The sequence below is a fragment of the Macaca nemestrina genome, chromosome 14, assembly GCF_043159975.1.
Source record: "Macaca nemestrina isolate mMacNem1 chromosome 14, mMacNem.hap1, whole genome shotgun sequence".
Lineage (NCBI taxonomy): Eukaryota > Metazoa > Chordata > Mammalia > Primates > Cercopithecidae > Macaca > Macaca nemestrina.
The window spans coordinates 4,840,744-4,854,899 of NC_092138.1; the positions used below are offsets into that span (position 1 = coordinate 4,840,744).

Genomic DNA, 14,156 nt, shown 5'->3' on the forward strand with positions numbered 1-14,156 from the left:
ATAAATAACTCCCACATGCTTCACGTTCCAATAATGGAACACTAGGTGTAAACAGATTAAGTATGATTATAGGGAAGATTTATTCCAAACAATCAATCTTATTTTTTTGGTTCATATCCAATACATTTGCAGTCAAATGCTCTACCCCGGAGCTACATCCCCCATATCCAATGTATTTGATTTGAAAACTAATACTTTAAAAATGCTACTTCAAAAAAATTGCTAAGGCACCTGGTTAATTGAAAATTGCATGGTTAATTATTTAATAATGGTTAATTAAATAATTACATAATACTATAAATGGGATCCTATGCAAACATTATAAATGATGTTAAAGGCCGTGTGCAGTGGCTCACACCTGTAATCTCAGCACTTTGCGAGGCTGAGGCGGGTGGACTGGTTGAGCTCATGAGTTCAAGACCAACCTGGGCAACAGGACGAAACTGTCTTTACCAAAAATACAAAAATTAGCCAGACATGGTGGCACATGACTGTGGTCCCAGCTACTCGGGAGGCTGAAGTGGGAGGATCGCTGGAGCCCAGAAAGTCAAGGCTACACTGAACTGTGATTGTGCCACTGCAGTCTAGCCTGGGTGACAGTGAGACCCCATCTTAAATAAATAAATAAAAACTAAATAATTAAATAAATGCAAACGATATTAAAGAATGTATCTAACGATATAAAAATGTTCCTACTAAACTTCCAAGTCAAAAAAGCCAGTTAGAAGTTGTTTTCGTTATTTATACAGAAGACATTTTCGTGGCCCAGAACTTACCCTCTAGCTGGTCCTCCGACGGAAACCACCTGCAGGGGGAAGGGCCCCCGGCCCCCACGGCCCCGCCTGCTCCCGGCCCAGTGGCCAACCACAGTGCCAGCTATTTCTAGTTTGCCTCCCTGAGAAGGTATAGGTTGGACTCCTGCACAAAAAATACATGAAAAGACAAAATCTTTACAATCACAGAATTAAGAATAGCAAAAAGATAAAAGCAAGAAACTTCTTTCCAGTTTTGGTTTATATTTACTATGAAGCTACTTTCTCCTTTTTGTACAATTTTTTATTATGTAGTGTATCTATGTGCACACTGTTTGACTTAAAACGATTGTGAAGAACCCATGACAACTGAATTAGGTTACCACTGCAAATGTGCAAGCCTTTTTAGATAGAAACAGATTCACTAAAGTGTTGTCATCAGGTGCGTTTGGCATGCCTTCTATACTACCAAGATGGAAATCTGCAAACTCAGAATGTTTTTCTCTTTAGGCAAATACTTCCAGGTTTACTACCTTAACCGAACATCATAGAATCAATAAACATAGCCTGTATTTCTTATTGTATTTTTAAATTAGAATTTCCATAAGCAAAGTCACAAATAGAAATTTACTAACTTCTTTTGATTACTGCAAATCGTAAGCTTTCTGACCTAAGAAAATTCTCTAATTGCTAATTAGCAGCAAAACTTCTGATTAAAAACAAAAAAATAAGCAAATAAAACCAGACCCCCAAGCATCTTGTTTTCTGACAGTGGAAATGGATAATAATAAGCTATCATCTTGGTGTTAGCTGTGGCAATTCAGCAGTGTCCAACAGAAACCTACAACAAGCCTTATATTTTCTTGTAGCCACATGAAAAATGTACAAAGAAACAGAGAAAAGAAGTTTTAATAATGTATTTATTTAACTCAGTGTATCAAAAATAACACTATTTCAACACGTAGTCAAGATTTTTTTTTTTTTTTTTTGAAACAGGGTCTCGCTCTGTCACCCAGGCTGGAGTGCAGTGGCGCAATCATGGCTCACTGCAGCCTTGACCTCCCAGCTCAAGCGATCCTCCCACCTCAGCCTCCTGAGTAGCTGGGACTTCAGGTGTGCACCACCACACCTGGCTAATTTTTAAAATTTTTTGTAGAGGCAGGGGTCTCACTATATTGCCCAAGCTGGTATTGAACTCCTGCCTCAAGCAATTCTCTCTCCTTGGCCTCCCAAAGTGCTGGGATTACAGGCATGAGCCACTGTGCCTGGCCCAAGATAAAAAAATGATGAGCTATTTTAGTCTGCTTCCCATTTTAAGTTTTAAAATCTGATATATATTTTACACATTCTAGCCAGAGCTGAAGTGCTCAACAGAGCAGTGGCCAGCAGCTACTATACTAGGCAGTGCAAATCTGAGTTCCAGACACAATTTTAAGAAAATTAGGAAGCAGGTTCCTTTTATCATTCCAGTCTAAAAATTCACTTCTTGCCCTACACTATCCACAGTGCAATCTCCCCTCTCCCTCCATCTTTGATCCCAACTACGGGCCAGCCTCAGTTTCAAGGCACTAGAAGGAGCTGAAGCAAATCAAGAAGCAGAGAGGAAACATGGCTGCGAGCTGCATAAGGAGCAGTCACAGAGCAGAGTAGCACCCTGCAGGAGGCCGGTTTGCAGACAGAGGAGGCAGAGAAGCATGCAGCTGCACCAGGGAAAGGAGAGGCGACCTGCAGACAGAGGGGGTGACCCACGGCCAAATCTGCAAGAGTCACCTTCCCGCACAGTTCCCTTGCTGGCCTCCCTAACTATCCCATGTAATTGAGTTGGAAAAACATTGTTAATCAAGAGAGAAAGGCTTGCCCATCCTCAATGTGACTCCAAAATCACATCTGAACAGTCAGTCCTGTTATGTGACTTGATGGGCAGATTTAGATCTGCAGTCCCAAAATGCGGGATGAGGTCAAAGACACAGGTGACTGGCTTCCGATTACAGCCCCGTCACAGGACACTGCTTCCTGTGCTAAATGTTAAGACCCTTTTCTCCTTTGCAAGTCGAATACAAATGCAAAGAGAAGCACTGGGAATCTACAGTAAACTGCCTTGTTTATATTCCCAACATTAGATCTTTGTTTACAAATGCTTCTGCGAAACAAACTGCGACAGACTTTTTATGTCAGGAATTCTGTGACCATTAGAATGTTCTATACAAGCATGATAATCTTTACCAAAAGATGGCTGCTTGGGAAAGAAACGCCACTATTAGTCAGCAGCTCATCCTATGAACACGAGGCGATGGTCAGGTGACCCAGGTGCACAGAAAGGCTCTGTTCTAGGTGGACACTCAGTGGTCTACCCTGAAAGGAGAGACTGGCCACAGCAGGGCCGCTGCCGAGCCCTGAGAGCAGAGAGTCTCAGGAGGAGCGGTCAGTGAGGGCCAGAGCGGGGACCCAGAAGAAAGGCCGTTCTGCTGGAGGAAGGGCTCATGAGGACAGTAGAGGAAGGAAGGCGCCAGACGATGGAGCGAAGGAAGTGCTGGCAGGCAGAAGCTCTGGGAAGGGGTGGGTATAATTACCGCCCTGGGACTTGCTAGTCCTGCTGCTGTCACTGCCTGAGAAGGCTCCGCAGTGTCCCGATGCTGCCGCCACACGGAAGGCACGGTAAGGGCCTGTTGCTACCGTTTCCCCATAGGGGCCTCCAAAGCCACAGACGCCTGTGGGACCCGGGGTAGAGAGAGAGGGGAGAAGTGTAAGGGACAGGACTCAGGGCCCTGCTGGATATTCGGGCAGAGTGGCCCCTGCCTCCTCCAGCTGCCATGGAGGGGTCTCCTGGCCCCTCTTGTCACCTCGCTGTCCTGTGCCCATGGTCCCTGGGGACCAGCATTGTAAGGCCACCCTCCCTGCAGCAGGTCGTTCAACAGGGCACTGGCATGGGGCTCAGGATGCGCCCTGGGAGATGAGTCCTGGAAAATGGCTCTCTCTGCCCTGGGTGGGCTTATTTTCCCTTATACATGAGAAAAAAATATATCTTAAAATGTGAGCAGAGTTTTCAGCTTGACTGACAGATTTTACGATGCAGCTTTTGCATTCGCAGCAGCAGGTCCCTCTCCCCTATCTCCAGGATCAAACTTGCTCCTCACGGACTTGAAGAACTGCTGCTGCGGGACCTCCAAGACCAACAGTGACAAGGTCAACACAGCAGATGGGCTTGCCTACAAGGGCTGCACGTTCTTTACAGGAAAATGGCATCTGTTACCCACAGGAACACGTCCCAGTCAACTCACCTGCAAAGCCTCTGCCCCTGCCCTGAGAGGGTGGGACAGGCCCAAAGTGCCGCGGGTATGCAGAGGCGGGGTAGAAGGGCAGGGCAGGAGGCGGCGGGAAAGGGAGCGTGTGGCTCTGCCGGGAGAAGCTGAGCCCCTCGAGGACACTCTGGCGCATCTTCTCTACCTTGGCAGCCTGATCAGCCTGGAAGTCAAGGACCAGCATGTGAAAATGCCATCCACAGGGGGTTTTAATTGAATTTAAATGAGCACTAAAGAAATAAGATCTATCAACTGTACAGTGGGTTCCCTTTATTCATGAATTCTACATCTGCACATTCACCTACTTGCTAATGTTTCTTTGTAACCACAAAAATCAATACTCACGGCAGTTTTCTGGTCATCTGCAGGCTTGAGCAGAACACAGCAAAAAGTTTTGTTGCCTGATGCGCTGACCCCAGCTGAGGTCAAACAAGAGAACGCTTGCCTTCTTGTTTCAGCTCATACTGAAAACAAGAATCCTTTTCACAGTTTATTAGGTGCCACGTGTTTCACATTTTTGTCCTTTTTTGTTGGTGGTTTCACTGTTTAAAATGCTCCCCGGCTGGGTGCGGTGGCTCACGCCTGTAATCCCAGCGCTTTGGGAGGCCAACGGGGGTGGATTGCTTGAGGTCAGGAGTTCAAGACCAGCCTGACCAACACAGCAAAACACTGTCTCTACCAAAAATACCAAAATTAGCTGAGCATGGTGGCAGGCACCTGTAACTCCAGCTACTTGGGAGGCTGAAGCAGGAGAATCACTTGAACCTGGGAGGGGGAGGTTGCAGTGAATCGAGACCGCACCACGGCACTCCAGCCTGGGCAACAAGAGCGAAACTCCGTGTCAAAATAAATAAATAAATAAACAAATAATGCTGAAGTGCTGTCTGGTGTTCCCAAATGCACAAGGAAGCTGTAATGTGCCTTACAGAGAAAATACATGTTACAGAAGCTACTGGCTGTGAGTTCAATAATAACGAGTCAACAATCCATACTATATAAGGTGTCTTTAAACCAAAATGCACATGCAATAAGATTATATAGATTGGTTGACAAAAATATGTGTCCAGAGCCTTGAAGGAACCCAGCGCCTTGTATTTCCCCTAGGAGCAATGGTTCAGTATTGACTCATTTGGCATTTGAGGTGAATTTTAGAACATTACTACCACAAATAAGGAGAAACCATGTTATATCAGGAGCTTGGCTCATCCTGGGTACTGAAGTGACATTTAGTGACACTCAGCACCAGGCCCAACCTAAAACAGAATCTTGAAACACAGGATGATAAATACGGTACAAAAGATGACAGATTTGGCCAATGAGCTTTATTTCGCTGCAGTTAAAGGCAGCCACCCGGCCCCAGCATACCTGACCATCACAGAGGTCGACGAGGGGGGTCTTTTCCCGGCTGGCTTTGAGGAGTTTGGACTGGAAGAGCTTGCCATCAAAATACATCCAAGGACAACAGTGTTCCCAGGGGATTGGCTGTCCACATGCATCATTTGCAAACAAGGCCATGTCTACTCCACTCATGAAGAGAGCTGATAGCTGAATTCCTCGGGGATCTAGGTTCTCAATCTTTAAATTGAAAAGAGTAATTTCTATGGAATAAGAGTACTACAGTATTAAATTCTTCCAATGTCTTACTAAAACTCTCCAAAGTTAACAGAATATCCCTCAACGAAACAGCACCACTACGTAGTCCTATCATTACCTTATATTGACCTAACACTGGCCTCATTTGAACAGAAATACTTATGTAATTTAACACATTTGAATTTAAGAGAATATTTTATGAACATACTCAAGTATTTCAGGTTGAGTTTATAAAGCATTCTGCAGCGTAGGGTAACACTGCACTTAAGGCTGACACGTGACAAAATGAGCAATGATCTGTGTCTCCTTAGAGTCCAGAGCTCCACAATCTCCCTGTGAAGTAACACTTCACATCTCAGACCTGCACGCAGGTAACGTATTAAACAGAAAGAGTGTCAACACTGAACACTCTATTAAGATGCTGCATTTTCAAATAGTTACATTTAAAAATATTTGGTATAATTACATTCTAAAATAAATTTGTACTTTATGTTTACATCATTTTATATGTCAATGTTTTTAACTGCAACTTATCAGTAAGACTGCCAAAATGTCTTTTGGAGAAATGGATAGCTTATAAATGAAAGAAGACAACAAAAATATGGTTCTTGAACCATACATACTACTAGAATTTGCACAGACTTCTACTTCCCTCAGTGTTGAGAGCTGGGTGCCTACCTTCTCTACATAGAGCCCACGCTTCTAGTGTCTGATAAGCAGAGTAAGAAACACTAACATGAGTACAGTCAACTCTTGATCATCTGTGTGTGAAAGACCTAGTTTGTGGATTATCCAGGATAAAATTTTAGCTTTGCTCTGGCTTTTGTCTTCCGACTTTGGTGGCTTTTCAAGAATGCAATGTTTATGGGAGATCAATCTAAGCAATGCCTATATGTGGCAGGTTAAAGGGCCTTTTCATTAAAGAGAAAAAGGTCATTCTGGTGCCAAATGCTAATAAACTTATGATCACCTGCTGTTCTTGTTGTTTGTGTTAACATTCCCTATTATCAGCTAACACTGTTTCCCAACCTTTTTTTAAATTTTCACAATGCAGTTAACCTTCCAAACCTGGAGAAGTCTGTTCACCAATTTATAAAAGGTGTTTACACCTCTGGATCCTATTGTACATCACCAGCTCCTCCTTTTCCCATGTAGTTGTTGGGAAATGAACTAAAAAACGTTCCCTTGGGGGCAGGTAGGGCTGGGGTGATAGAATTAGATGCATTTTTATATTTACGTGCAAAGTGGAGGAACAGAGGTCATACTGCAACAAAATGGAGAAAATGTACTTGATTCATTTAGACCCCAGCTACCCCCACCTCTGAGCTGCAGAAATGGAGAATTCTCAAGGCAGAAAGAGGGAGCCGACCCTGCCAGAAAGCAGCCAAGCAGAGGTGTGGCCCATGAATAATAGGACAACCATCTCCTGGCCCCTTGCACTGCAGAAATGATGACCACAAATCCCTTCCAGTCAGGTGGGACCCCGCTGCTTCTAGCCCAGGGGCCTCTGTGCCCCCTCTCTGCCCTACGCCAGAGAACAGAGAAGCCAGGTCAAGGATTAGGGAGCGAAAATGTTGCTATAAAGTTTTTGCCTGGCTATCCAAATGTCCAAATGTCAAAACATAAAATGCCACCAACACCCTCTGTGAAAGCACATGCAGCACCACCCTAATGGTTTTTTGTTTGTTTGTTTGTTTGTTTTGAAACAGTCTCACTCTGTCATCCACGCTGGAGTGCAATGGCGCAATCCTGGCTCACTGCAACCTCTGCCTCCCGGGTTCAAGCGAGTCTCCTGCCTCAGACTCCCTAGTAGCTGGGATTAAAGATGTGCACCACCATGCCTGGCTAATTTTTGTACTTTATTAGTAGAGTTGGGTTTTCACCATGTTGGCCAGGCTGGTCTCAAACTCGTAGCCTCATGTGATCTGCCTGCCTCGGCCTCCCAAAGTACTGGGATTACAGGCATGAGCCCCAGCGCCCAGCCCCTGCAGGTGTTTCTTAGGAACGGGCTGGTGATGATCACATCCAATGTAACTCAAAACCACTCATCCGCCAAATGGCTATCTGCATGCCAAACTTAAGAAACAGCAGCAGATGTACACGGCACAGAAGCACCCTAGTTAAAACTATTCATCTCCACATTTGCTGACAGGAAGAATATAGCAAGGCTACAGTGTGTGTGTGTGAGTGTGTGTGTGTGTGTGTGTGTGTGTATTAAATGGCCTTAACATTAAAGGATTATACTTTTAAGAATTTTTTAAAAGATATTTATAGTTTCAAGATAATTAACAGTTCAATTAGCATTAATCTAACAGAGAAAAGTTCTTAGAATAAGAGCTTGCATAAACAATCTGAATAAAATCTTCATTGCGGTGTAAATTTGCTTCCTTTGACAATTTTTTAAACTTACATTATGTGGTGTTTTTCTTTCCCTAAATGTTAGTTATATAAATAATAATATTTAATATTTATGGGGAACTTAAGAAATATGTATCAAGCGCTGCTTTTTCATTATCTCACTGCCATCTCTAAACAACAAAGAACACAGGCCCTCTAAAGAGTACTCCCTTGTACAGACGGGTCCCAGAGGGTTCAAGGTCACAGAGCTGGTAATTGGGAGAACCCAAATCTGAATGCTTGATTATAAAAATGGCTGCAATACTCACATTCTAACCTCATTCTATCAACTGAGATAAAATATTCAACATCATCCAAAGTTCCTCAACTAGAGAAATACAGACAAAAAATTCTGACTTTATAGGAAATACAAATATGGAAGTTAATCTCTCTGACCAATTAGCTCAAGAACCAAATTCCAGTAAAGTTACTTCGTCCAACATCTGATTACTGGGCAACAGACTCTTACTTCAATTTGTCATATTTACCTATATGCAAAATAATTCTTACACGTATCACAGACATGTTGCACGCCCCTAATACTGTCTTTAAAGCTCTTCATTTTCCATCTTTTATATTCTGCACTTGGCATGTGAAACTGTTAAAAGAATTTAAGGCAATTATAGGGATGTCAAGGCAAGGGAGAAAGATACTGGACAAATACTATAATGGTACAAAGTTCCTTCTCATCCTTTACCCACCCTCCTCAAAACACAGGGTCAGTGCTAATTTTACCTTAATTACATTCATGCTGGTAACCTAGGAGAAGGGCTTAAAAAATATAACAGGAAAAATGAGGGTCATCAATCACTGTCACAGGTATTCAAGGAGCCACATGGAACACTCTCAATTATTCATGGACATGGCGGACGAAGAAAGCATGGATGAGATGAAATTCTTAAAAATTCATTGTAACTAATGGTTTCAATGTCTTTTCCCACCAAACCTCCCATCAGAAAAAGCTAACAAGAGTCCTAACTGTCAGCACTGGGTTTTTCCTTCCTCTTTTCCTCCTCTGATGGCCAACCACAGAGTGGGTGATAAATGGGAGAAGAGAAACAGGGTCTGGGCAATCCACAAACTGGGTAGCAGGCCCAGACACACCAGTTAACATTCAAGAGTTGACTATATCACAAACCATGAAATGGTGTATTACAACAAAGCACTGTTGCTGCTTTTGATATTGCAAAAAATTTTAATGGTCAAACGAAAAGGCAATTTTAGAATTTAATTTTCTATCACTGAATTTTGGAACCCTCAGCTCTGCATAGGAATTTTTGTAGCATTTAAATAATGATCATTCCTATCAATTCTCAATCTGATGATAGCTGAGAGGATCTTCAATCTTAAAAAACAAAAAAGCAAATAACTGCCTTTCCCCCCAGCAAGTGCTATTTTTCCTTATAGCTCTTTCAGAATTTATACTAATCATGAAAATGAAGCACTTAGGCTGCTCTTATTAAAGGGAACTGTCGACCTCCAGACAAGCAAGACCCAGAGGATCGATGAGTCAGACTGAAGTTTACTATACATACATATGTCTTTCTGAGCACATCTCTACAAATGTCTGGCTTTAGATGAAGAACCAGGAGAAAACCATGAAAGCACTAAGATCTCAAAAGAACCAAAATGAAAGCTTCGAGTGTGATTGTTTTTCAAAAGTTATATCCTATGTGTTGATCCAAAAATGAAAAGGATATGGGATATAAGATGAACTTTGAGTAAAAGTAACTTGATGGTGAATAAGGCTTAGTGGGCATACCTGATACCTGGCGGTCTGATTTTCAGAACTGGGATGTCAATACTGATGTAATAATCTATATAAGAGAAACAGGAGTAGAGGTAGAGGGATGGCACCACACTCTAGCAAAAGTATCTCCAACCCCCTGAAGCACAGTCTGTGACGAAGACGGTGGTGATGAGACAAACCAGGTGAGGACACGGGAAAGGACCTGACTTAGCACCAGCCACACTGCCTGACGGGGACACCTGACCAAACATTGAAAACAGAAACGTAAATTCAAAAACATTAAAAATAATAATTTCTGTCTAACAAACAGAAAAGCTTGATCTACAAAGTAAAGAATACAATTTGAAGTGAATTCTCCTAAGTTTTGGTTTTTTTACTTAGCTTATTTCTAAGTCATAAGAAGTCTCAGGTGAGCTCCACACAATTGAGGAGGGCCACTTAACATCAAATTACTCAATTTAACATGATAATTTAGGATAAACTAGAAATTTATTAAGCAACAACTATTGAATACTGAAAATCTATTAAGTGAGCCTAAAATTCCCCTCCATGAAAAGAATGCCTTCATAAAGAATGCCAAAAAGATCTAAAGGTGAAGGCAATTTTGTGGAAAGAGATTAACTGATTACAAATCAAACTCTATAAAACAAAACAAAATAAAACAAAACAAAAGAACTGATGGCAAAGAAAAAAACGAAACCCTATACATTGAAAAGAAAAGGCTGATCTACTAATTTAACTAGCTTTGAAAAGTCTTGAACTTTCTAAAATTTAATATGGAAATTAGAAAGCAATTACAACCATGTGAACCAGGTAACTAATGAAAGTATATTGAAAAAGATATTCACACTGAAAAATTAGGTGACAACTTGGAGAAAAATCAATATTGTCAAAACAAAGAACAAAAGGAATTACTAGAAGGCAAAATTAAAAGGAATATGATGTTAAATGCTGACTTAAAAGGGGATAGAAATGATGATGTAACATCGTTCTTCAAGTGGTTTTTATAAGGGATTTTACACTAGTAGAGGGGCAAAGAATATTTTTTAGAGAAAACTAAAGTTGTAATTAGGAACAGTGAAATGAAATAAGAAAAAGAATCCTTGCTAGATGTTAGAAAATTCTTAAGATCAAGCCCTCTCAGGGTTTGGAATCCCCCCTAAAATATAAAAGGCAAGTTTATTTCATGATGTGATAAATAAGAATAAACATCCAATGGTAAACAAGGGGAAACCATTCTCTGACAAAGTGGGACTAATCATTTCCAAACTGGGGATAGCAAATCCATAACTAGAAAGGAATATTCCTTTTGCCATGAAGGCGATTGATCAAGTTCTTATCATATTAGTATTATTAGTTCAGTGGACTAAAGCAATTAAAGAATTAGCAATTCTGCCTGTTGAAAGTTAGCTGCATTACACCAAAATCCAAAGCGAGACTGTCCAAGACAATGCAATGAGGCTGACAAATTACCTTGAGCTCCTGGAGCTGATCAGGCTCGTAGAGTTTGGGGGACAGCGCCTGAGCCAGGAAGGCGTCCAGCTCCTGACGCCGCAGGATGCGTGCTCCCGGCCACTGCACCATGTACCTGGTGAGAGGCAGAAACGAAAGGCTGGTGATTACTGAGTGGTCGCCCGTCACATGGACAAGCCCAGTGGGAGGTTCTAGGTAAATTCCGGATGATGTGAGCTAAGAAGACTCATGTGATTTCTTATTCAGTTTTTCTACTTTTCTACTTTCATTTGATGATGCCATTACAAATGAAAACAGGATGATCAGAATGTTTTTACTTTAGAGTAATTAAAAACAGCACACTAAATTGTGGAGACTGAAAACTAGCTGGTCAGGGATTTTTGATACAACCTAACTCTTGTGAAGCATTTAAACCCTGAAAGCACATTCTAAGTACCAATTTTCAGGATTCATTCATTTCTTTGTTCAAGCCAGGATACCCAGGAGGCAGACTCTAGGTATAAATAAGAAAGACAAATCCAGAGATGAAAAGCAAAGACCATTGCCTGGCCACTCTGCAGCTGCAGGTCCGTGGAGCAGGTAAACAACCGAAGATGGGGTCGGTGACACAAGGTGAGTGGGAGTCAGACTCAAGAAAAGCAATGTGTAGGACCATCACTAGAACCACAGCAAAATGTGTGCACCCTGAAGTGGCTGCTAAAGGACAATCAATCTCCAAATCTTCAACTGGAACAGGTCCACATAGGAGTCTCCTTCCCTTCTCAGTAACAGCACTGCCTGAATCACAAACACCCTGGAGCACTGCACGAGGCACAACCCCAAGGAGTGTGTCTGGGTGTGAAAAAGTGAAGGGCTAACTATAATGACTTAGTCATAAACCTTTCTGAAGTCTAATGGTTCCCAGTTCTTTGCATTCAATAAACTTGAAGGATGACCTAATCAGGTTGCCAGCTGATCACTAAAAATAACTTCTGATGATAGATTACTATGTGATCTCTGGCAAATAATTCAAAAGGAGTTCAGAGAACCATGACATGCTTAACAAAGCTCTTTCCATTCCCATCTGCGAAGTCTGCTCAGTGCTTAAAATCTGAGTTAACAAAACCCAGGGTTAGAGTTGGTGCTGAGCACTAAGTCATTCTTGTATTAATTAATATTCATCCATGGGAACACAAACTAAGTAGGGGAGGTTCTAGACAGCTCATTGAGATATATTTTCAGTTGAAGCCCAAAGCGGAAAGTTTATGTGCTCACTAGGTGCCAAGGCATTGGTCTAAGCACCTCACACACTTTAACTCATCTACTGTTACAGAAATTCTGAGACAGGAATAATAATTATCCCAATTTAGAGAAGGGGAAACTGAGGCACAGAGAGCTTATATACATCATGGTCAAATTAATGTGGCAAAAGTAGGATGTAAATGCAATTTCAAGGTGAACAAACAGTGAATGTTACATTTCTATAGTAATTATATTTGATGAGATACATAAAAGAGTGATGTGAAAGTTTCATTTAATTAAACCATCAATATTTGCAATGACAAAAATCACATCCTTTGCAATTGATTGACTGCCACAAATCTTAAATACAATGGTCTTACTGAGGTTTTTTTTTATTGTTTTGTTTTGTTTTGTTTGAGATGGAGTCTTGCTCTGTGGTCCAGGCTGGAGTGCGGTGGCATGATCTCAGCTCACTGCAACCTCGCCTTCTGGGTTCAAGTGATTCTCCTGCCTCAGCCTCCCAAGTAGCTGGGACTATAGGCACACGCCACCCCACCTGGCTAATTTTTGTATTTTTAGTAGAGACAGGGTTTCACTATGTTGGCCAGGCTGGTCTCAAACTCCTGACCTCGGGTGATCCACCCGCCTCGGCCTCCCAAAGTGCTAGGATTACAGGCGTGAGCCACTGCACCCGGCCTGGTCTTACTGAGTTTTAATCAGGGCTGGATGCAAGAAACAGCAAATATGAAGAAGGTCCCCTCCTCCCATTTTTGTCTCAAAAAGATTATATGCAATGTTTTTTGCCTTAAATATCTATGTTTTATGTTCCTTTTATTTTCATTTCCTTTTATGTTTTAAATTGAGGTAAAATACACATACAATTTACCATTTAAGCCATTTTTAAGTGTCAGTGGCATTAAGCACATTCACATCGCTGTGCGACCATGACCATCATCTATCCACAGAACTCCTTTCATCTTCCCAAACTGAAACTGTTCCCCTTACACAACAACTCCCCAGTCTTCCCTACCTCAGCCCCTGGCTATTGGTTCCTTTTACAATTTTGTAATCCCAGCACTCTGGGAGGCCGAGGCGAGCGGATCACGAGGCGGGCGGATCACGAGGTCAGGAGATCCAGATCATCCTGGCCAACGTGGTGAAACCCCGTCTCTACTAAAAATACAAAAACAAAAAAACCAGCCGGGCGAGGTGGCGGGCGCCTGTAGTCCCAGCTACTTAGGAGGCTGAGGCAGGGAATGGCGTGAACCCGGGAGGCGGAGCTAGCAGTGAGCCGAGATGGCGCCCCTGCACTCCAGCCTGGGCAACAGAGACTCCGTCTCAAAAAAAAAGAAATTTTTTTTTTTTTGAATCAGAAAAAGACTGTCTTGCAGACACATTGGTTCTCTCAAGATCTTTCCTGGTTTTCCTGGCAGCTAAGACTCTCAGAACTCAACTTCGCCAGGACAGCAAACAATTTTGTTGGTCAGACTATCTGCTATTTCCTCCATCTGGTGTTCTATAACAGAGTTAGTGTTTAGACCCTTTTCATCGTAGGTCCTCTGAACACCTTGCTGGATACAGAGTATGAATTACTAGATACATACATACATATACATATATAAAATACCAAAACACAGAGATCCTGGTTAAGAGTCAAGGTAAGAGTGGCTG

The 14,156-nt window shown here is 42.1% G+C and overlaps 1 protein-coding gene across 5 annotated transcripts in view; it reads right to left on the reverse strand.

The window, feature by feature from the left end:
• The window catches only part of LOC105498875 (family with sequence similarity 120 member A), a 115,402-nt gene that overhangs the window by 4,038 nt on the left and 97,208 nt on the right, over positions 1-14,156 (reverse strand). For 3 of the 5 annotated variants that reach the window (XM_024786752.2, XM_011771253.3, XM_024786753.2), the window contains exons 12-16: positions 11,265-11,379; positions 5,417-5,626; positions 4,031-4,214; positions 3,323-3,460; positions 777-918 (exon numbers count right to left, since the gene is read on the reverse strand). In XM_024786752.2, coding sequence (XP_024642520.1) covers positions 777-918; positions 3,323-3,460; positions 4,031-4,214; positions 5,417-5,626; positions 11,265-11,379 — 789 coding nt within the window. The remainder of the gene's footprint in view (positions 1-776; positions 919-3,322; positions 3,461-4,030; positions 4,215-5,416; positions 5,627-11,264; positions 11,380-14,156) is intronic. The other 2 variants (XM_071077541.1, XM_071077542.1) reach the window with 2 other exon arrangements.